This window comes from Ovis canadensis, chromosome 22 (assembly GCF_042477335.2).
Source record: "Ovis canadensis isolate MfBH-ARS-UI-01 breed Bighorn chromosome 22, ARS-UI_OviCan_v2, whole genome shotgun sequence".
Lineage (NCBI taxonomy): Eukaryota > Metazoa > Chordata > Mammalia > Artiodactyla > Bovidae > Ovis > Ovis canadensis.
The window spans coordinates 42,718,815-42,743,833 of record NC_091266.1 but is presented as its reverse complement, the minus strand read 5'-3'; the positions used below and the strand labels follow the sequence as shown (position 1 = coordinate 42,743,833).

The following is a 25,019-nucleotide window of genomic DNA, read 5'->3' as shown; positions in this document are numbered from 1 at the left end:
TGCAGTGGAAATCCACCTCGGGCAATGCACACTGCCAGCACAGACTGTCGTTAGCTTTTGCAGAAAGTTCTCTTCACTAATGGTGATGTGCTCTCTCCAGGTAATATAGGTTCTGAGTTGTCAGACAGTGACATCAGCATGTTTGTCTCTTCAGATGCGGGAAACACTTGGAGGCAGGTAAGAAAGTATCCTGGTTAAGTTACTGGTGTTTAAATGTGTTAAAAACTGTCCAGATTGTTTCAGTTCTGGGAACTTAGTCACACATAAATCCTAAAGCTTCTCAATGTGTTTATTTCCTTTTTTGTTTTATGCATGGCTTACGGAAGTTCTGAGTTCAACAAATATTTATGAAATTTGATTTCTTTGCGTGATGAGTGAGCCTTTGCATGCATGCCTAGTCATTTTCATCATGTCTGACTCTGTGCAACTCTATAGACTGTAGTCCACCAGGCTCCTCTGTCCATGAGATACTGTAGCCAAGAATACTAGAGTGGCTTGCCATGCCTTTCTCCAGGGGATCTTCCTGACCCAGGGATCAAACCTGGGTCTCCTGTATTGTAAGAGGATTCTTTACCGTCTGAGCCACTAGGAAAGTCCTAAAAAATTGACACTTTATCACAGCCTATATGTAAGAAAGTTTAAAAGTAACAATGAAACCAAATTAGATATGACTGAATTTTCCCCTTAAAAGAAAGCTGGAAATCTAGAGAGTTTATTATGTAGGGAACATGAAGCCTGGAAGGGAGATTATCTATCTAATGCCGGGTTACTTCTGTAAATTCCTCTTGCCTTGAAGTCAGAATAGAGGAGAATGCAGTGATTCAGAAAAAGCCATTACCCAGGTGGTGCTCTGAGATGTTTAAAGCTCATGTGCAGAAGACAGAGTAATAAGCATCAGGGCGCATATGTTAGGGAGAGTAGAAACGGAATCACTTTCAGCCAGTGTGTTTAGCTTAAATGCTTCCCCTTTCTTCTGAATGAAAATTAGATACTCCTAGCTTATAAAACAGGCGCTTAATGAGGTTTAGCAGTCCTAACAAAATAGGTGCCTAATGCTTGGTTGTTACACTTCAATAAATATGCTTTAATAAGCCACTGACATTTAATTATCATACAATAACTAGCACCATAAATTGAAATCTAATGCACAGGTAATCACATAGCAGTGAGAATACTGCGCTTTAAATTTTAGACAGAGATGCCCATGTTACGGTCTAGTTACCATCTCCTAGCTTCATAGATCTGCACTGTGATTCACATATTTTGAGAAGAGTGGGGCAGGAAAGAAACTTGCTTAAGAAATTCCAGGGGTTTTGATCTTGGAGATATATGCACTCAGTCACTCAGTCATGGCCAGTTCTTTGCAATCCCATAGACTGTAGCCCTCCAGGCTCCTCTGTCCATGGAATTTGCCAGATAAGAATGCTCAAGTGGGTTGCCATTTCCTTCTCCATGGATATATATAAGAACAGGCATTATTAAGCTTCCTATGGACAATAGTTAGAGGCCAGGGTCACATTTTTTTCCTTCTAACATCTCAAACAAAGCAAATAAGTCTCTCCTATAGTCCTGGGGTACATCTTGAATGTAAGAAGTAGACAGAGTGGCAACAATTATTTCTATAGTGTAATCACAGACAACGCTATACTAACAGAGTGACTGTGAGAAAAAAAGATGCATCTTGTATGGGGAGGTCTTAGAAATTGTCTCCAGCCAGTCTGCATTTGACCTCAGATTCCTCCCTCCACATACAGAAAGAGACTCGATGACAATGTACCCAAAGGTATGATCTCGTTTTGATCAGAATTACTCTATGACTCACTAGAGAATCCGTGAGTTGAACAGGAACATCTGTCCCCTGTAACACTTGGAAACTTTGAAGTAATTGCATGTGGAAAGGACACTGTCTTTCGCCCCGTCCTGGCATCATCCATTATCGTCTACCTGGTCCTAGGCAAGTCACCACTTCTTTCTAAACCTTCGTTTTCTCATCTGTGAAAATGAGAGTATTGGAATAGAGTGTCTCCAAGGTTTCTCTGATCTAAAGATGTGACCCAGTGTAACCGTTGCACAAATGTCAACATAATCATAAATGGAACCCAATAGAGCTCACCACAAAATGACAGAAATAGAAATATGAATACATAACTCTTCATCATTATTTAAATTTCTCTTGTGGAGCACCTAAAATCATTTTATGGAACTCCAGTGGTACATGTCACCCACCTGGGGAAGCATTGTTCATAACTGTGTCTCTCCACAGATTTGGGGAGACCCAGTTCTATCATGCCTACCAGGCTCCCCCATCCCTGGGATTCTCCAGGCAAGAATACTGGAGTCTATGGGGTTGCACAGAATCGGACACGACTGAAGCGACTTAGCAGCAGCAGCAGCAGCAGCAGTTCTATCATGGGGGCTCATGGAGAGATTATTTTTCCTCAAATGAAGACTAATTCTCTGAACCCTGGGTGTGTGTGTGGCGGGGTGGGGGGCTGTGTATGTGCTTTTCCTCTTCCAGATCTTTGAAGAAGAACACAGTGTTTTGTATCTGGATCAAGGTGGAGTCCTGGTTGCCATGAAGCACACATCTCTCCCAATTCGACATCTCTGGTAAAGGCACCTGTTGCCCCTAAATCCTGTACCCAGGCCTGGTTGCACACAGCTAAGACCAGTCTAAGTCAAGCTGACAGACGATAACTGCTTGTAGTAAATTATCATGGTCTCCTGGAGTATAACATATACCTTTGCTTTATTATAAGAAGCAAGAGGAAAGGAGAGAGAGAGAGTGAGAAAGAGAAAGGAGCTTACTTCTGCCCTTTAGAGAGGAATTATATATGGTTTTGGAATGTGACAGCTCCCCTCTCCCCCATCAGTACCTCCAGCGCCACACTCTTCCAGTACAGTCATGGGTAGGATGGTTGTCAAGGATAATCTCTGAATAGCTTAATTTCTCACAGCCACCTATCCCAAATATTGTCTCCTGAAGTTTAATGTTTGCATTCACTGTGTTCATTCTGCACAGAGATCAGCAGTGCGTGTCACTTCTGCTCTGATCTCATTTGGCCTCATTTTTGCGGGCAGGAGAGGGTGGTTTTCTGAAACTCTCCCTGTCGGTCTTCTATAGATGAACATGCAAGGCCTAACTTCCAGAGGGGTTTTCAATAGATTCCTTTATCTGTGTTTTTGAAAATGGCTCTCTCCACAGGCGGGTTCATTCAAAGTGAGAGGCTTGATTTTCCCTCCAGGGTTGGTTTCTTTGGTGGACCAAAGGGAAAGCTGCAGAAATAAGAGAACCAGAGGCTTAGCCTGAGGGAAGGCATCCCAGAGAAAGGCAGAGGAAAGGAAACATCCTGTATGACCATCAGAGATGCAGAGTCCTCTCTTACTTTCAAGAGCCTGTTCTGCACCCCGTCGCTCAGTGGGTCAGCCAGGATTTGTAACAATGTACGAAGGATACCACTAAGGGTTTGATCACATGGAGGTGGCTGATTCAAGTCCATCACAGTGGTCTCAGAAGGTGACTGTTCTCAGAATCACCTGCAAGGCTTGCTGCTAGATGACTGCAGGGTTTTAGAGAGGGTCACATTGAGATCTAAGACCTAATAAGATATCCAAATTAAAAAAAAATTCTATCAGCGACTTACCATTCCCATTTCATACAGCTCTCCACTGATGTTATAATACATCTGGGCCCCAAATCACTTGGCTAGCTGTATATCCACCTTCTGATGTAATTAAGAACACTTATTCATATCAAAGGCTCACTTTGACAATGCCCCAGGTACTTCTAAAATATATTCTGTCCTGGTTGGTAGTATCTTTTCTTTGAAAGGATTTTCTTTTGAGAGCCTATGACTGTTATTTTTTTCTGTCATCAGGTTGAGTTTTGATGAAGGGAGATCTTGGAGCAAATACAGTTTCACATCTATTCCCCTTTTTGTGGATGGGGTTCTGGGTGAACCTGGGGAAGAGACTCTCATCATGACGTAAGTGGAAAACCGTGTTGTCTTCTGGTCTTCATAGAAATCCAGAAACGTGTGGTTTTTAGCTGAGCCTATTCGCCTTGCTGCTTTCAGTTTTAAAGTTGCTAGCAAAGGCAGTGCATCTTACTTCATGATTCCCTAGCAAAGAAGAAAGAACAATGCAGGCATCCATTTCCTTGGCTCTTTGCTAGCTATTAGGAGACCTGTACTGTGGACTGGCAGCAACGTGGTACAGCTTATTTCTTCCTATACGGAATGAGCTTAGGGAAATTAGACGGGATTTTTTTTTTCAATAGAAGTTAAAGCTATTAATTTAAAACTTTAATTATAAACACGCTTGATATACAGACAATCACAGGCATATAAGAATGATTTCACTTTAAGACAGAACACAGAGCTTGATCACAACCCCACAAAGGATGTTATTTTTCCCTGGCTCTTTACCTAACCCAATTGTGAGGCATATTAGGGGAACCACGAGAACAGTCTGTTCTTGTGAAATTACATTTGCGCTCATTCTTGTCTGGAAAGTGATGATCATTAATTTGTGAAAGGCTTGATTAATGGCTTGCCTGCCTGTGGGTTTCAAAACATGAGCTTTGAATTTGAAATATGAAACTCTGATTTTTTCTTCTCCTGGAAAAACAGAAGTGGAAAACAGAGAGGGAAGATTTTAAAGCAGTTGATCCCGTCGACAGTGAAAATTTTTAAATCAAAGTGAATAGTTGTTACATTTTCTGATATTTTTTCTCCTTTTTTAACAGTAGAAAAGAGCAACAAAAATTAATATGCCTAACAGTTACACTTTTGCCCAGTGGGTTAACCATTTATTATAATTTATCTTTATTCAGTTTTTATATTTACAAAACACAGATGAAAAAAGCTGATTGTAAAGGCTGCCTTGTAGCTTTTATTCACATTTACAATAGGTGATTCAAACACTTCATTAAGTAGATGAGCTTCTCTGAGTCAGGAGAGTAGAATGAATAGGGTAGGAAGTAGTTATACCTCTTCAACCTTGTTGCCTACTTCTCCTTGGGAATGGTGGGAAGATAAAATAGAATGGAAACCACGGGACCAGGTAGATTAAATGCAAGAGAACCTGTATGTGTAATCTTGGACTGCACAGAAGGCAGGCTTTGTGATTGTTTTCTCATTTTTATCTTTTCTTTCTGGTCAACAGTTCTTGTTGTACAATATATAGCAGCAGGCTTTTAGTCTAATACCCCTGGGTTTTAACTATACCGGTTCTTGGTGATTTGTCTTTGGTTTTTAAAACTTGTTGAGCCTCAGGTTACCCACAGGTAAAGTGGAGTCAATAATAGCAACCCTCCTCGGAAATGTATTTTGGGGATCAAATAATACGACCGATATAAGATGCTTAGCATTGTGCTAACCTCATAGTAAATATTCATAACTGTAAATATTTATAACTGTAGTTGTAACTGTCAGCATCGCTATTATTGTGAGTATTTGTATCATCTGCAGAGTGTTTGGACACTTCAGTCACCGCTCTGAATGGCAGCTAGTCAAAGTGGACTACAAGTCCATTTTCGATAGGCGTTGTGCCGAGGAGGACTACAGACCCTGGCAGCTGCACAGCCAGGTAGGGGGACAAGTGTCCTGGGTGGGAGGCATGGAGAGTACTGGGGGAAAGATAGTCATTCATATGTAGGAATCAGGGTTCTCTGGGCAAAAATGTCCATCTGGTGGTTCCTTATGTGTTCTGTGTGCCATGGCAGTGAACAGACTCGACATTTATAGCTGTTGTGAAGTAATTTATGTTTTTATTCTACTAGGGTATAATGAGATAAAATTCAAAAGTGCTTGGGTTAGACTTATGACTCAAAACAAAACACCGACTCAGCACAGAGATCCAAACATAATTTATCTGAGCATGTCATCTGTTTGCAGGTTGTGGGGGCAGGGGTGAGGAAAGGCTCTTCAGTTTTATCTAGCAATGCAAACAGAGACATAGAACAGCAAAATTAGGCTGAGTGAGGAGCACCAGTAAAATTCTTCCTCCCCACCACTGTGATTCCCTGGGATTAGGCAGTGCTTCATGTCTCCTTCCAAGGTTCTTGTGTTATAAGGTTGTGGAATTAGTAGGAAAATTTCCTTCATCCTGGCCCCTCTGCTATTTCGCTCATATTGTTGATAGAATGCTTGGATAAAAGCATCTCTCTTTTGATTTCCCAAGAACTCATTCTGCCAGCCTCTCAAAGGACATAGCTGGGGCCCTTGCTTGCAAAGCCATCACTGTGTTGAGAAAGTAACACAACATATACTCCAAACCTAGATTAAGTTGTATATTTATGTGTTGATGTGTAGTGCAGCTGGTTAAAGTGAGCTTGCTCAAAAAAGACAGTATCGAGTAGCTTAGACAAAAGTCTGTCTGTCCCTTTGGACACACACACACAGAGCTGGGTTTGACAATGGGAGCTACATCAGCTAGAATCACCCACTTTTCTTGGAGGCTCAATAATGAAAGGATTGCTCATTCACATAGCTGATATTTTCCCCTTTGGAGTGCATGGACATTGTAATATTCAAAGCGTTTATTTATTTTGTGGAGAAACACTGAATTTAGTGCTATTGGTTATCTTGTAGAGGGATGTAAGATCAGTGCAGTAAAATTGTGTGGGCAGAGGCATAACAAACCGAGGCAAAATAGACCATTATGTTTCTTAGCAATATTCTTCTTTCATATGCACATAAATGATCATGTGCCAATCTTTTATTACAGAAGAAGTCAACTTAATTACCATAGAGTTGTTGGTAATACACTGTCACAGCCTGCGTCTTAGGTACCTGTGTGTCCCTCATAGCCTTCTACCCAACACCTCGCCAAGTAAGGATTTGCTGAAAACAGAGTTCAGGACATTTTGACACTCTCGGGGCTTCTTAGGATTAACTTTGCCGTCACGTTCTGTAATAGGACTCTAGACATTGAAAAGAAAATGCTGTTAGCACAAAGCAGACTCCCCATGTCCAGATTATCCTAAGATTTGAGACCATCTCCCTGGACTGTCCTAGTGTGGAGTAGGGAAGGTCATACCTATGGGCCAACAGTGTGAGATTCTTGTCTCCTTACAGGGGGAAGCATGCATCATGGGAGCGAAGAGGATATATAAGAAGAGAAAATCCGAGCGGAAATGCATGCAGGGAAAATATGCAGGCGCCATGGAGTCTGAGCCCTGTGTCTGCACAGAGGCTGATTTTGACTGGTGAGCTTGCGCTGTTAGCCCATGTAGTCACTGCATATTTCAAACCCATGTGGGCCTTAAATGAAAGTTTAGATTTGAATAGTGACATGCATAGATCCAAGTGATAAACCTCACGTTTGTGTGAATTACCATGTGGGGACATCATGGCTTACTGGTTATGTGTGTGTGTGTGTATATACAGAAAAAAACAGGGATTTCTTTAGGCTTAAGGAGGACTCAGGAGATAGCTGGTAATTATCTTCACACATTTGACAGATCTCAGGACAAAAAGAGAAGCCAGATCCACTCTGAGTCTCTTCTGACTGAAACACTTGAACAATAAGTGGACGTTTCAGGGAGCAAATATATGTGTGTTCAAGGTAAAAATCTTTCTAGAATCTAGGGTTTCTGCTAGTGAAATTGCGGTCATTTAGGGCAGTGCATTTTCTATACCTGGAGGTTTTCAATTAGTGGCTAACTGACTATTGCTTATGAAAGCCTTGGAATATTTTTCTGAATTCAGTGTAAGGATGGAGTCACTGGCATTGCCATCTGTGGCTTTATGAACCTAGAAGCAGAAGAGCCTTTTCCTGTTATGAGTATTAACCTAGTTTAAACTGGAAAATGAGTGCAACATTTAGATGTTAAATATTCTCAGAGTGCCACAACATGGTTTTTGGAGCTTTACTTAAGCAGAAAACTAGCTTGTGGGGCCAATGATGTGCTCGCTTTGTTCTAGTTTTGACTGTCAGATGAGGTTGAAAGATGACTGACGATGAATAGGTGGTAACCAACGCTCTTGATCATGTCCATCCCATTTTCAGTCTCTTTATTTTCCTCCTCCTTTTTAAAATGTGTTTATATGTTTTTGGTTTAGAGAAAGCAATTGCTAAATGTGTACGTCAGTGTTAATAATTGAACTTAACCAGCAGAAGAAACAAAGACATTTACTTAAAAGTATTAGCTGGGTAGCAATCATCAGCCACATGTCTGATCATCAGAGTATCAGTGATTGGGCTGAGATACTGTGTACATGCATGTAACATGACTTAGAAAAAGGAAGCATCTCTCACGGTAGACCTCTAGGGGCATTCTCTGAATAAATAGTGCTGGCCAGTCCTGGCTCGTTGGCTGCCAGTACTCAGACATATAACCCAAGGCCATTCCTGTCTTGTTGGTAGAGAAGGCAAGCCAAGAGGCAGTGCTGTCTCTCTCTGGGCTCTGCTGGAGGCAGACAGAGCTTCAGTTATACTGGGACTCACAGGGAATTCTGTAGGGGCCTCCCCAGCCCTGATTTTCCTTTATTCAGTGCAACACTGTTACAATGACAAAAATATTTCATCTCTGTCCTACCTTTCAGGATTGACATCCTGAACTACATTCACAGGGAGAACTTGCGTGGAATGTTTGTCATTCATCATGTGCCTCTTTCGGAAACCTACCTGCTTCTCCTTTATTCACTGTATTTAAGGAGGATCCTTACGGGGAGTTAACGTTTTATCTTATAGCTTTGACTTTGGCCTTCCCAAACAGTGATTTTTTTGGCAAAGGTGTTTGTCCCTGAATGTTCTCTCTCAGTTTGGCTCTCCCCCGGACATCCCTCTGCTAGACGGCCTTACCTGTTATTCGTGATTTCCTGAAATGAACACAGAATGTCCTGTAGGCAGAGTCCCGGAAGTGCTTCTACCCATGCTGTGTTGCACCAGAATCAAACCCAGCTGGTATGGGCAGAATTCTGAGAACCAACTGCCTGGTGACAGGCCCCTGAGCAAGCTAGTTCTTCTTTCCCAACCTTTGTGTGCCAGCATCTCGCCTCCATCACACAGATGGGCCAGTTTATACCTGTGCTTGCCATCGCTGCCTGCAATTTGTCTGTGCGTGAGGAGGTGCGATGTATTGCCATTCTCTGTGCCCAGCTTTATCTTTTATAAGCCAAGAAAGTTGACTCAGAGGTTCCTGGAGGCAAGAATGCAAGGAGGCTGAGAGAAAACTCTTTGTTTTCAAACTAGGGAAAATTTAAAGCAGTTGGTGGCGTTAACTGAATAGGAACACTCCCGAAGTACATTGCCTTTCCTGCTGTGACTTTGAAGCAAATGGCTTGTGCGCAGAGAGACCTGGCTCAGCTCTCCTTAGTAGATCCAGACGTCTTAGAAGAGCACCACAAAGACAGAGCTAGTAATGAGGATTATGCCACTTGTGGATGCCTTATGTTTTCCAATGCAGTTGTCACGGAGGACTGGGCTTCCACCATCATAGCTTTCTTGGGGCCCAACCACAATCACTATTGTGTCTCCCCCTGATGAGAACAACATCTATGCTCCTGGCTGAAAGGTGTTTAATAGGAATTACTGGGCACTGAACTTTCATCTCTATACATGCGTCTCTGTGGCTTCCAAGCTAGCATTTCTCAAAATGGATTCTGTAGAATGTTTTCTTGGGTAATTGATAGATAGAAAGAAAGACTGCATTTTTGGAAAGGCATTAATTTAGTGAATGCCTGCCTTTTTTTTTTTTTAAATTAATTGACCAGTGTAGAAATTGGCTGTGGACTGACTTAAATTATTCTCAGTAATGTTGCCACCTACTGAAAGGCTTCTCTCATTTTTTTCCCCAACAGTGACTATGGTTATGAGCGACACAGCAATGGTCAGTGCCTGCCAGCCTTTTGGTTCAATCCATCCTCTCTGTCGAAGGACTGCAGCTTGGGGCAGAGTTACCTCAATAGTACTGGGTGAGTGCCGGAAACATTGGCCTGAGGAGGTCATCTACTGCTGCTTTTCAGCATGCGATAAACTTATAGAATAACTTCTGATCAAAGACCAGGTCTGTTTCATTATAGCACCAGTTTATTCACTTTTGTTCATTTTAATCAGCACAAATTTGCATTAATAGTGCAAATTCCATCTGAGAATAAGATTCCAGTTGCAAATGAAGACACAGAACAGGTTACTTGGATGAAGATAGCAATGATGATAATATACAAATTGCTTCATTTTTTGATCCCTTATTTCACAACTATTTAATTAGATGACACTACCTTTTATCTTGCAGCATCCCTGTGTGAAAGGTCAAACAAATATTTCCTATGTGCATTTCCTGCTTTATAGATGTGGAAACTAGAGGCAGAAAAGAAGCTCATTGACTTTTCAAGAGTATGCTGGTGTTAGCAGAAATGTGTTCCATTTTCTCTCTATCCAGTCTTGACACATTGAAGACATGCATTCTGATCTTTATAAATCTGGAATCAGATTTGAAAATTTTGTGTTGAATGATATGTGTTGTGGGATTTTTCCAATATTATTTAAGAAACACCATAAAAAGGAAAACCGTGTGGTGACTTTCCCAAAATTGTAACTAATATTTATAGACTTAGGAAACTACTGTGTGGAACTTATTTGGAATCTAATTCCAGCAATCTATCAAAAGACATTTTTGAGCCATTTGGGAAGCTAAGTATGGTCTGGTGACTAGTGATGTATTCATCAGGATGTTCCAAAGATATGCTTTTCTATCTCCAATTGGAGATATATATGTATATATAAACAGATTTGTTAAAAGGACTGGGAGCACCCAGCTACGGAGGTGGGCAAGTTCAAATCCTGATATCTATAGGGGGAGTTGGCAAGCTGGAGACGGGTTGTTTCTAGGCACAGTCTGAGCACTGATGGTGAACCAGGGAAGCTAACAGTATAGTTTCTGTCTGAAGACCAGCAAGGCCAAAACTGATGTTTCCATCTAAGTGTGAAGGCAAGAAGGAAGCCATTGTTCAGTTTGAAGACAGTTAGGAAGGAAAGGGCTGGAAGAAGGGGGGGGGGGGGTGGGGTGGGGCAGGCACTCACCAGTAGGCCAGCACCGCTTGACAGCTGCCCTTCTCATTTCTCATGAGAGCTGCCATCCAGAGGAGAGGACATTCATGTTCTTGTACTTTTGTATTTTAAATATGTACTTTTTTGAATTAAAAAAAATCACCAAAATAACATATACTACTCTCAGAATAGTATATACTACTCGGTGGCTATTACCTGAGAGCATCTCACCCTAAGGGACTTTTGTTGAGTTATCACATCTGCTGGTTTCATCCATTCCATTCAAACTTTTTTCAGAAGGAGAGAAAGGAAACATAGACATGCACATCAAATATTCGTATCTATGATTGAATAAGTAATAAGCTCTGATTTATTTGCACTGTAACACAAAATTTGAGAAAAATGCAAGTAACATTTTTACAGCAAAGGGTCAGTGAGGTCTTGAGCATCTAGTACCATGTGAAAAATTGAAAAAGGCTGCTGAAATCACTCAACTTAATGGTGAAGAAATGCCAGAGAAAGAAGTTGTATCACTTGCATGTAGGAACATGTGTAGACATTGTAAAGAGCACTGGGAGCCCCTGAAGCTGATTTCAGAATTGATTTTTTTTTCCACAGCATTAGTCAAGGGAGTTATGCTATTCTCTCTTTGGTATTAATGAGAAGAGGCTGAAGTACAGAGGGATGTAAATTTTATCAAGTGCTACTGAAACCACTGTAATAAGGCAGAAAAAGGTTTATGAACCCTTACTTTTCACTTTATTAAGAATGTATATGTATTTTCATTTTATAATTATATACATGTATCAATATTTACATGCACACTTAGACACACATATTTTTAGCTACTCCTAAACAGATTTCACCATTCCTTTGGTGAACTCAGTATGTGAAACCCAAATAAATCCTAACACATATTTAATAAAACATCAGAGATGAGTAATTTATATATTCTATTCAATGGAAGTTTTCATCTATGCCCTAAAAGATAAAAATTTCAGCTATAAATGGTTCAGCAGCAGTAGGTGCGTTGTTGTTCATCACTCAGTCGTGTCTGACTCTTGGTGACCCATGGACTGCCACACGCCAGGCTTCCCTGTCTTTCGCCGTCTCCTAGAGTTTGCTCAAACTCTTGTCCATTGAGTTGGTGATGCATTCCAACCATCTCATCCTCTGTCATCCCCTTCTCCTCCTGCCCTCAATCTTTCCCAGCATCACGGTCTTTTCCAATGAGTCAGTTCTTTGCATCAGGTGGTCAAAGTATTGGAACTTCAGCTTCAGCATCAGTCCTTCCAATGAATATTCAGGATTGATTTCCTTTAGGATTGACTGATTTGATCTCCTTGTGGTCCAAGGGGCTCTCCAAGAGTCTTCTTCAACACCACAGTTCAGAAGCATTAATTCTCTGGTGCTCAGCTTTCTTTATGGTCCAACTCTCACATCCATACATGACTACTTGAAAAACCATAGCTTTGACTCAGCAGTAGGTATCCAGGTATATAAATGCTTGTCAATGCAATTATGTTTATTAATTACAACATCACTTCCTAGTGCTCCCCCTCCACTCTCAGAGGGTTGTTCCTGTCAGTGGCTATTACCTGAGAGCATCTCACCCTAAAGGATTTTTGTTATCACATCTGCTGGCTTCATCCATTCCATTGAAACATATTGCAGAAAATCATCAGCATTAGTGAGCTACTTTGTGTAAAGGGGACATATAAATACCAACCATCAGCAAGTAGGACAAAGGCTCTGCTCTTGAAAGTAAGGGGCTCACAGGTGGAAGAGTAACCACCTTCATAGCACCCTGTGGCCTAAGTTTGGGAGGAAGGGTATCAATCATAACCTCACTGATTGACATATTATCTATACATTTGCATCAGGAATAGGGAGACTATTAGCTGAGACAGAGTCCTGAAGTCATCCTCAAAGAAGACTCCATACCATCAAATTTCCATTTGCAGGGTCTGTAGCCAACTCAAGAGTGAGTAAGAGGTAATGTGTAGATGAAATTGAAAAAGAACATTCTGTCTTTCTTGTTTTTAACTTTATTTTGTGTTGCGGTATAGCTGATTAACAATGTTGTGATGATTTCAGGTGAACCGTAAAAGGACTTAGCCATATGTGTGTGTGTGTGTGTGTGTGTGAGTGTGTGTATCCAGTCTCTCCCAAACTCCCTCCCATCCAGACTGCCACATAGCATTGAGCAGAGTACCCTGTGCTATATAGTAGGTCCTTGTTGGTTATCCATTTTAAATATACCAGTATGAACATGTTCATCCCAAATTCCCTAACTATCCCTGTCTCCTCCTTCCCCCCTACACAGCAACCATAAATCCCTTCTCTAAGTCTGTGAGTCCCTCTTTGTCATGTAATTAATTTCCTTTGTATCATTTCTTTTTAGAGTCCACGTATAAGGGATGTCATATGTTATTTCTCCTCCTCTTCCTTACTTCACTAAGTATGAAAATCTCTAGGTCTGTCCATGTTGCTGCAGATCTTTTTGACCATCTTAATGCCACTCCAGCCCCTGATCCCAGATGCCACCTGGCTATATGTTGATTTGGTGGCATTTCATAAGTACAGATTCTCAATAAGGTGGTAGCCACTACCGTGCTGCAATCAAACATTTAGCTTTTCACTTAGAGGTATTTAATTACAAAAATTATATACATATGTTTTCTGTGTTTAAAAAGCAAATTTAGATTATCATCCCAGTCCTGGCCTCCTTTCCTACACAGCTGTGATCTGTTTGATATGCATGTTTCTAAACAGTTTCTTTTTCATTTGTCAGGGAATAATTAAGTGAAAAGACATGCAAAATTAATTTGGTTGTTTTTATATGCAGCTTCCTACTAGATGTATTATTCTTTTATGTGCCTTTTTCATTCAAAAATGCATCTTAGACATCTTTTGATGTCAGAGTTTATGAGGCTTCTTTCCATCTAATTTCTTTTTACCCCTTAGGATTCAGGCACCAGGAGTTATGTAGTAATCCCTTTCATGGACGTTTTGATCATTTCCTATTTTCTGCCACTATAAACAATGCTACAGTTATCTTTCTCATACTATAATACTTGTTATTAAAACCCTGCAACAATAATTTGAGTCTCTTTTGGCAGCTGAAGGTCTTTCTGCTACCTGCTAAAGCAAATTCCACCCAGTCAGCTGATTCCTTCTTAGACCTGGGTATCTAGGCATTGCCAAATATCTCCCGCATAAGAGTGGAAACACCAGCTTCCTGCCCACACACTGCCTGTGAATCCCATGCGTAAGATATTCAGTTGTATTAACTTCCATCCACCTTTAAAATACAAATGCCAGTGGATTCTGTAAGAGAACACTAGGAGGAAGGGTAAGCAGGATTCCCAAATTAAGAAGGTGTGAGGACATAAGTTTGAGTAAACTCCTGGAGTTGGTGATGGACAGGGAGGCCTGGTGTGCTGCAGCCCATGGGGTCACAAAGGGTTGGACACAACTGAGCAACTTAACTGAACTGAACTGAGGCAGGTTACTGGAGGTAAAGGAACAAGAAATGAGCCAGTTGAAAGGGCCAGGCTGGTAGTTTTTCAAAGACAAGCTGATTAGTATCTAGGCATTGGGGGAGATATTGGGCAAAGCCTCAAGTCTCTAGGATTAAGGAGCCATAGTGCCCCTAAGTCTCTCCAGTGCCCATTTTAACCGATCCACGGGCATCTCTGGTTGTCAGCACAGAATATGTAGTATTAACTTCAGGCTGAGATGAAGTGCTGAGGAGTCACAGGGCAGGATTGGCTTGAGAGTTCTTGCCTCCGATAGATTTCACTTGTCATGTGCCTGACTTGCTTCACCCAGTCCTCACAACAGGGCACACGCTGCGGCTATGCAGTCAGACTTGGGTTGACCAGGTCTGCAAAACAGCCATCCCTTGTCAATAAAGCTTAACAAGCAGATCTGCCAGTAGCACCTTTCTGCACGTTTACTTGAAGGCACGCAGGCAAACTTTCCTTTTATTTTTGTTAAGACCTCACTTTATAAATGGTTATGGTGGCTCTCATAGTCAGCTTATTATGCTGTACAGATAGCCCTGTTCTCAGATTCACTCCCTTCTCCATGATGGAAACATCCTAGCATCAGTTGTTATTATGCTCAATAGAAATGCTCTTTTGAGGAGATGCCAAAATTGTTATCAGTTTCCCTGTGTAGAAATGAATGGGTATGCAGTTTCCTTTTAGCTCTTGGAAAGATCTTAGAAAGACAGAATAAGAGCTGAAATGGGTGTAAAGTATCCCTCCAGTGGCTGTAGCTACCAGTCCTCAGCTCTTAGCCCAGTGATGTAAGGTGTCCAGTGTCCACACCGCGACACAGCACGTGAGCACGGTTCTGCCACGCTGTCTCTGCCACTTTTCACCTGCTCCTTCATGCCTCCCACAAGCCACTCCACGGAAAGCCAGGAGGCTGGTACTAGGCCTTCCATCTACTGTGGCTAGAGAGTGAACTCTAAGGCAGGAGGTGTTGCTTGGTAAAGAACAGAGTTATTTTAGAATGAAACAATCTCTGCCTTCATCTTTAGCAAGTCGCTTCCTTTCTTGAGCCTTAGTTTCCTAAACTATGAAATTTTACTATTTGCTTTTGGGGGTTGATTAAATGTGATACTTTATATGAAGCCTGCAGCACAGTACCTAGTGATAGTAGTCACTTTTCCAAATGTAGAACATCGCCAACAGTGGTCATCTAAGGGCTCCTCTGGAGTGAAGGTGAAAAGAGGGGGGAAATTTCCCTTTATTGTGTATCTGTAGTCCAGACATTTGATACATAATAGTCATGAGAGTCCTGAGATCTAGGACACATTTAAAATCAGGACCTGTTTTGTCATCTGTAAAGCTGAAATAATGCCTTGCATAGGCTCATAAACTCACAGAATTCGAAGCATTGTACTCCAAAATGCATGTCTGCCTCCAAGACGACTCAAGGCAGATAAGACATTTACCTGATTAATAAATGATTTCCTTTTGTTTAAACAGAATGAAATCAGTATTCACCTGTGTGTCATCTGGCATTTAGTGCTAAAATAACTCCAAATTCATTTTCTCTTTGTTACTCCATTGATAACTATAAATATCTCAGTTTGCAAATACAAAAGCCCAAGCCTATTTAGTTATACTATACATACTATATGGACATGAGTTTGAGTGAACTCTGGGAATTGGTGATGGAAGCCTGGCGTGGTGCAGTTCATGGGGTCGCAACTAAGCGACCGAACTGAATTGAACTGGTACATACTATGTACTACACATTTATACTATGTTCTTGGGCATGAACTTGGGCAAAATTTGGGAGAAAGTGAGGGATGAGGAGGCCTGGGTTACTGCAGTCCATGGGGTCACAAAGAGTTGGACACAACTTAGCAACTGAATAATAACAATAGCTATTTCAAATCCTAAAAGACGATGCTGTGAAAGTGCTGCACTCAATATGTCAGCAAATTTGAAAACTCAGCAGAGGCCACAGGACTGGAAAAGGTCAGTTTTCATTCCAATCCCAAATAAAGGCAATGCCAAAGAATGTTCAAACTACAACACAGTTGCACTCATCTCACATGCTAGTAAAGCAATGCTCAAAATTCTCCAAGCCAGGCTTCAGCAATACGTGAACTGTGAACTTCCAGAAGTTCAAGCTGGTTTTAGAAAAGGCAGAGGAACCAGAGATCAAATTCCCAACATCTGCTGGATCATCGAAAAAGTAAGAGAGTTCCAGAAAAACATCCATTTCTGCTTCATTGACTATGCTAAGCCTCTGACTGTGTGGATCACAGTAAACTGTGGAAAATTCTTCAAGAGATGGGAATACCAGACCACCTGGCCTGCTGCTTGAGAAACCTGTATGCAGGTTAGGAAGCAACAGTTAGAACTGGACATGGAACAACAGACTGCTTCCAAATAGGAAAAGGAGTATATCAAGGCTGTATATTGTCACCCTGCTTATTTAATTTATATGTAGAGTACCTCATGAGAAATGCTGAGCTGGAAGAAGCACAAGCTGGAATCCAGATTGCCGGGAATATATCAATAACCTCAGATATGCAGATGACACCACCCTTATGGGAGAAAGTGAAGAAGAGCTAAAGAGCCTCTTGATGAAAGTGAAAGAGGAGAGTGAAAAAGTTGTCTTAAAGCTCAACATTCAGAAAATGAAGATCATGGCATCTGGTCCCATCACTTCATGGCGAATAGATGGGGAAACAGTGAGAGACTTTATTTTGGGGGGCTCCAAAATCACTACAGATGGTGATTGCAGCCATGAAATTAAAAGACACTTGCTCCTTGGAAGGAAAGTTGTGACCAACCTAGCTGCTACTACTAAGTCCCTTCAGTCGTGTCCAACTCTATGTGACCCCATAGATGGTAGCCCACCAGGCTCCCCCAGCCCTGGGATTCTCCAGGCAAGAACACTAGAGTGGGTTGACATTTCCTTCTCCAATGCATGAAAGTGAGAAGTGAAAATGAAGTCACTCAGTCCTGTCCAACTCTTAATGACCCCATGGACTGCAGCCTACCAGACTCTTCCATCCATGGGATTTTCCAGGCAAGAATACTGGAGTGTGGTGCCATTGCCTTCTCTGGACCAACCTAGACAGCATATTAAAAAGCAGAGACATTACTTTGTCAACAAAGGTCCATCTAATCAAGGCTATGGTTTATCCAGTCATCATGTATGGATGTGACAGTTGGACTCTAAAGAAAGCTGAGCGCCAAAGAATTGATGCTTTTGACCTGTGGTGTTGGAGAAGACTCTTGAGAATCCCTTGGACTGCAAGGAGATCCAACCAGTCCGTCCTAAAGGAGATCAGTCCTGGGTGTTCATTGGAAGGACTAATGTTGAAGCTGAAATTCCAATACTTTGGCCACCTGATGTGAAGAGCTGACTCATTGAAAAAGACCCTGATGCTGGGAAAGATTGAGGGCAGGAGGAGAAGGGGATAACAAAGGATGAGATGGTTGGATGGCATCACCGACTCAATGGACATGAGTTTGGGTAATCTCTGGGAGTTGGTGATGGACAGGGAGGTCTGGCGTGCTGCTGTTCATGGGGTCACAAGGAGTCGGACATGACTGAGCAGCTGAACTGAAGTGATACTTGTGAATGGTTAAATTTTGTTTACACTGTTTCAGATCCAGAGAACGTGATACGATTTCAGTTGCTAAATTAACTAGAACATTGCTTGTTTCATGCCAACCATGAAAGATTCCATAAGTAAAAAATAAAGTGGGCATTGGGCTTGTTTATTGTAAGAAACGAAGATAATCTTATCAAGGAACAGATTTCTTTTTGCTACTAAGCTAGAGATATTTCTAGATGTGTTTTTAAGAAAGTAGGTATAGAAATTTTTGTCTGTGAAGTTTCTTTAGGGGAGCCATTAATCTCTTCTGGAATAATATAAGTATACAGTGATGGTTTTTGTTGTTCCTCAATGTTAGTTTCTCAATATTCAATGGGAATATTTAATCAATAATTTTAAGAAAGATCTATAAATAGCATTAATTCAGTATCTATATAAGAATATTTCGTGGGTCCAGGAAAATATATCATGTATATATACACATAAATTATAGAAAAACAGTTATCTCCATACTCTCACATACACTTAGAATGTTTTAAAAATGCTTTCTATAAACATAATCCTCTCTACATGAGCTATGAAAACACTTAGACCCTGGCTATCCTGCCATCACCCTGGGGTTGCTATTTCCAGGGCCCTAGGGGCTGTGTTCGTTTCCAAGTGATCTTATTTTTTATCCTGGTAGGGTTCTTGATGTTCAGTCTGATTTATTCAGCAACATATGTCAGTGTACATCACAGAGAATAATTGGCCCTAAAAGTGGTCCATGTGTTTCATGTCCACAGAAAGGAAATCACTTGCAGTGTTTGCAGACCCAAAACTTCAGGGGCCCATGTAGCTGTTTTTTTTTTTTTTTTTTGGAAAGCACCCATTCAGTTTTGCAGCAGATGCTCTAGACTTGTCAGCTGCTTTGATTCTTCAGAATCTATTTCTTAGATACATGTTCCCACATGTTTACAGGATGGCATTAGGGTTGGAAATGAAGAAAGTGAATGGAGATCAGGTTTCTCACACCACTGTCCTTGCCCAGTGGCACTGGGAATAAAAATCCTCATCCAGGTCGTATGGCATCATGGCGAGAGCTCCCAACCCAGTCCAGAGCCCCTGACCACTGCTTGCCCGCTGTGTGACCCTGGGAAGCCCTCTAAACTCTTATCTCTCTCTCTCTTTTTTTTCCTTATGTGCAAAACAGAGGGATTGTGTTGATCTTTGACCCCTTCAGGCTCTGACATGTCCATAATCTATCTGAACTGACCAGTATTAGCATTCCTTGGACTGCAGATGTTTAAAAGTAGGGACATTTTCCTTTTATGAATTTGTTATGTAACTAGTTGACTGTAGTGGATTCCAGGAGCCATCCTCCTGATGCTGTCATTTAGTTTAACTCAGCCGTATGTCCCACTTCATCACGTTGGCATTCAGAATGATGTTGCATTCTATTTAGTGTTCTTGTTGAATGACTTGCGCTTCCATCCTACTTAGTGTAAGAAAAGTTTTCTTCCCCTCACCTGTCTTCTGCCCAGTGACACTCCCCTGAGCCCAAGGCCTGCCTATTCTGTTTAAGGGGAAGGTTCTGAGAGCTATTGCCTTGAGGAGAGAAACTTGGAGAACCTGCTTAAACCGTCAGGGAACCCTGTTATTTCTGACTGTTGGGGTATGACTGCTACATAGCACTATTGCTGAAATATGAGCACACTGAGTCTAGAAAGACTTACTTGAAGTGTTAGCCATGCACTGTAGCCAGAACCAGCTCCCTTCTGTCTCCAGGGCTTGCCCCATTTCTCATTTCAAGTCAGGTGTTATTGTAAGAGGAAAGTTTTTCCTTGAAAACAAGGACACATGGTACAATCCAAGAAACTAAACAAATGTATTCTTTTCATTGTGCTCACAAATGAGGGACACCAGAGCTCAGTGACAGTAAGTCCTACCTTGGCTAATAGAAAACCTAGAGTTCCACCTCTTTCTTGGTCATAACATGTAATAACTACTGTGAAAAAAGAGAAGAGATAATGTAATAAGAAGATATAATGTCTGCACTGATTTTTAATGAATGAATAGAAGCTTGACAGGGTAAAGATCATCCCAGGGAGGAACATCCCACCGACAGAAGGCAAGTAGCCTTTAGCCTGGCCTGAGCTTAGGAGGTATGCAGGGCAGTGAAAAGAGTTAAGCTTAAAAAATTCATCAACCACAAATCATGAAACTATCTTTTAAACCCAAACCTTACTCTTTGTGACTAAACCATGGGCAGCTTGAACAATATTAAGGAAGGAATTGATGTGATCCAGTTTGATCTGAAGCTAATCTTGGCAGTGAGAGCATGGCTTCTACTTTCAGGGAACTTGTATAATGCTGTACTTAGTTGCTCAGTCCTGTCTGACTCTTTGCATCCCCATGGACTATAGCCCGCCAGACTCCTCTGTCCATGGGATTCTTCAGGCAAGAATACTGGAGTGGATTGCCATGCCCTCATCCAGGGGATCTTTTCAACCCAGAAATCAAACCAGTCTCCTGCATGGCAGGCGGATTCTTTACCAGCTGTGATAGCAAGCCGACATTTAAAATTTTAATTAAGTGAATAAGTGAATCACTCGGTTGTGTCCAACTCTTTGTGCCCAACCCCATGGACTGTAGTCTGCCAGGCTCCTCCATCCATGGGATTCTCCAGGCAAGAATACTGGAGTGGGTTGCCATTTCCTTCTCCAGGGAAACTTTCTGATCCAGTGATCGAATCTGGGACTCCCTCTTTGCAGGCAGACTCTTTACCATCTGAGCCACCAGGGAATTAGTATTTAAAACATTAAATGCTAATTTTTTTTACTACCTTATGCTAGTTAATATTTATTAAGGTCTTGCAGTGTGGCATATTTTTTCTATGTCCTTTTGAATGCATTATCTCATTTAATCCTCCCAAGAATTTTAGGAACAGTTTCTGTAATTATACCTATTTTATAGGCAGAGAACCCAAATGTTAGAGTCTGGGTAAATTGCCCAAGTTTATATAATGTGTAATAGCCTGCATTTAAACTCAGGCGGTTTGGTTCCAGAACACTAGTTTTAACCACCGGGGCAGTGATCTTTAATCCTGGCTGCACAGTAGAATCACCAGGGGAAATTAAAAACAAAAGCACACTGATGCCCAGAATCCTCATTTAAATTGATTTCTATGGGCAGAGTCTTAACATCACAGAGATGGTTGTGACTGACTAAGCCAGACTATATTGTCACCTTAACATACACGGAATAGTCACAAACATCTATAGCAAACATCTGTACCAAAATTGTAAGTTAAAAAAAAACAAACTGCTAAACAGCTAAATCACATGATATGAAGACTTTTGATGCTTTTTCCGATTTTACTCTCACAAAGAAAAACTACGACCTTCATCTTTTTAAAGACTGAGAGGCAGTGCAGAAGCAAAATCAAAGAGGGTAGGGGTAAAAAGGAAAAGGTGACAGAGAGTATCAAGAAAAGAAGAAAGAGAATAGCTGAAATTGGGGTTGTTGGAGTAATAAGACACCATCTACTGATGAGCAGTCGGTAATATCAAAGGCGTATTTGTGGAATGTTTCCTTTCAGTAATTGTGCAAAGACTCCCTTGCCATTGCAAAGCACTTTTCTTCTTGGCAGACTGAAGAATGTTTTACCAACTAAATGCATCCCAGTAATATTCAGAGCTTAGGTCCAACATAATCATAAGTTGCCTTGTTATTGTAGAGGTAAGCAGCCCCATTTAATAACATATAAAATGTATTATTCATTTATGTAACTCAGACCCAGGGACAGCTGCTGGGATGAAAATAGAACCATTCTGTAATGCACAAAGCAGGTGTGTACTTACTTGAGTAAATGAACTCTGTATTTCTGCTCAATTTTCTTGTAAATTTCAGAGACTGGTCTGATAGGGCTAATGTGAAGCCATTTTCATCCAGGAAATAAAATGGTCTCAGAATGGTTTTTAATGAGCATTGAAAAAATTACCAACAGTCTTCTCTGTGGCAGAATACCAGAGGAATGGATTCATGCTTTGTATTTAAGCAGAACTCCTGTTGCTACAGGCTTCAGGGAAACCCAGGGTGGTGGTTGGTCAGAACAGTGACACACAAAAGAAGTGTTCTCTAGCTGATGATGCCAGTGGTGATAGTGAGCCCATGCCTCCAGAGTTCCTCGCCAAGACAGAGTCACAGGTGTGATTGGATGCTAAGCGATTAAAGTTATAACGTGCCTTTAATGTGCATTGTGCCTGGCTTCTTAAACACACAGAGAGTTTGTGATGCGGTTTAACTCACTGGGATGCCACAATTACTGTATGACGTTGCTGGTCACTTCTCTGCCACCATTGCTGGTACCAGAATGTCACCATTCTCCCATGTCCGCATCTTTTTTTTTTTTTTTCCCCAGCTTCCGTTATTTTCTTTCAAATCAGCATACGGTCATAAGCACCTACATGGACTTTTCAGAATACTTAATATCAGAGAGGATGATTTGAAGATGTTCAGACATGGCAGTGACCAGTCAGAATGAGTAGGGATCTCAGTACAGGAGCAGGATTTAGGAAGCTCCTCTGGTGGCTCAGAGGTTAGAGCATCTGCCTCCAACTCGGGAGACGTGGGTTCGATCCCTGGGTCAGGAAAATCACCTGGAGAAGGAAATAGCAACCCACTCTAGTATTCTTGCCTGGAGAATCCCATGGACGGAAGAGCCTGGTAGGCTACAGTCCACGGGGTTGCAAAGAGTCGGACACGATGAGCAACTTCACCTTCACCTTCACCTTGGTGTATTAGGTGTTAACCCATTCACTGCTGGATTGCCAGGAAAAGCAAGGACTCCAAGGATAGGGGTTAATATAGCTGGGTTGGTGGGTGTGGTGCCTGCAGGGTTTGGGGCCAGTGATGATAGCCAATTTCTAGACAGTTATTTCAACATTTAAACTCTATACAGTCATCCCAGTGTGGACCTAGTGATCATCATCAGCCTTGCGTGTCTGCAGCACAAGTATGCCCTCAATGAGGAGCTTAAAGTTCACAGTCACACGAAGGAAGAAAATCATACAAGACATTACTGATTCCTATAAAGTAAATCATAAGGATTCCTGTAAGAGATAACACATATCTCACCTAATTTAAAGAGCTAGTACAGTACAGTGGTAACAAATACATATATCCTAGATCCAAATTGTCTAGATGCTGGCTGTGTGATCTTGAGAAAACTAGTTAAGTTCTATGAATCTTAATTTCTTCATCTATTCATTGGGAGTAATGATACCTTCTTTATTAGGGATAGTTTGAAAGCAAATCATGTTAAGAACTTAGCACAGTGTCTAGAACATATTAGTGAAAGGGTTAGTTGCTCAGTCGTGTCTAACTCTTTGCGATCCTTGGACTGTAGCCCACCAGGTTCCTCTGTCCATGAAATTCTCCAGGCAAGAATACTGGAGTGGGTAGCCATTCCCTTATCCAGGGGATCTTCCCAACCCAGGGAATGAACCTGGGTCTCCTGCATTACAGGCAGATTCTTTACTATCTGACCGCCAGGAAAGCCCAAACATATTAGTATTCTCTAAATTTGAACGTCTTATGATTTTACTTTCACAATCAGGAAAAGAGAGGAGATAAGGTGCCACTTAAAGTGTGGATAAGTTTTAGGCAGCTGATTAGGCAAAAAGGTGGACATGGAAGCAGAGAGAACAAAAGAAAGCACTTTCAAGAGGATTGAAAAGAAAAGTTTGGCTAAAGCAGAATGAGCTGGCTGGGGAGAAAGAGTCCAGAAAAGTAGAACCAAGTTAGTTTATGGAGGGCTTCAGCCCCAAGTTAGAGGATTTATGATTTATCTTAAGGAAATGGGAATTTGTGAAGGTTGTGAACAGGGAGGATAGATAATAATGTTAAGTAAAAATAACTGATAACATTTCATAATCACTTGCTAATTGTCAGGGTGGTTTGAAGTGTTCTGTGTACATTAATCCATTTCATGCTTATGGTTACCCTATGAGGTGAGTTTAATATTAATACTTGGCCTTACAGTCACCAAAAGTGTTCAAAGTGCTTTCCCAGATGGTATTTAATTCTATTTTCTCAATCATGCTTTTAAGTAGTCAGTCTTGAAACTTAAGGACAGAGAAAGGACTTTGGCTAGATTTGAAGTAGGTGGTAAGGAATAGCCCGCACACTGCCAGATTTTATAAATAAAGTTTTATTAGAACCCAGATTCATTTTTTTTCTTTTATGCATTCTTTATGTCCACTTTAATGTTACAACCCTAGAGTTGAGTACTTGTGACTAGAGCTATATAACTTGCAAAGCTAAAACATTTATTCCCTGGCACTTTATGTGAAAAGTTTGTCAAATTATGGTCTAGAAGAATGGAAAGACCTTGGACTTTTGACTGCTTCCATTTTGAGACCTACCAGAACCTTCCTCAGGTAGATTGGAGAAACCAAATATATGAATACATAATGTGGCTGCTGTGGACTCCACACCAAAAAAGATGATGAATGTATAACATTGGACCTCAAAAGTCTTAAAGAAAACCCATAGATTCTAATATACCATAAATCTGATAAATTGTATAGGACAAATTGGTAGCATAATTCTTTTTTTTTTTTTTCCTAGAAAGGCTAAAACAAGAAAAAAGCAAAATAGAGGGAGGATTTACTCAATCTATAGTCTAAAGTTTCCTTAATGTGAAATTTCAATAGTTTAGACATTATATCCCATGAAATGTTGAGTAGAAACTCTCGAGTTTAGCCACCTTTCTGTACTGTACCATGAGTGCAACAGCTTGTACAGTACCTAATGTTGAGACATATAATGCATAATAATCTATTCTTTCTTTGAACTATACCTTCCTTTACAATATATACATGTATATATTACAATATATATATAGTACTCATTCTGACCTTTAATTATGTGGCCTTTGAAG

At 41.0% G+C, this 25,019-nt stretch overlaps 1 protein-coding gene across 4 annotated transcripts in view; it reads left to right on the top strand.

Moving 5' to 3' along the window:
• The window catches only part of SORCS1 (sortilin related VPS10 domain containing receptor 1), a 578,836-nt gene that overhangs the window by 469,735 nt on the left and 84,082 nt on the right, over positions 1–25,019 (top strand). For all 4 annotated transcript variants that reach the window (XM_069568056.2, XM_069568058.1, XM_069568054.1 and 1 more), the window contains exons 12-17: positions 101–177; positions 2,519–2,610; positions 3,879–3,986; positions 5,472–5,589; positions 7,080–7,210; positions 9,807–9,920. In XM_069568056.2, the coding sequence (XP_069424157.1) occupies positions 101–177; positions 2,519–2,610; positions 3,879–3,986; positions 5,472–5,589; positions 7,080–7,210; positions 9,807–9,920 (640 nt within the window). The remainder of the gene's footprint in view (positions 1–100; positions 178–2,518; positions 2,611–3,878; positions 3,987–5,471; positions 5,590–7,079; positions 7,211–9,806; positions 9,921–25,019) is intronic.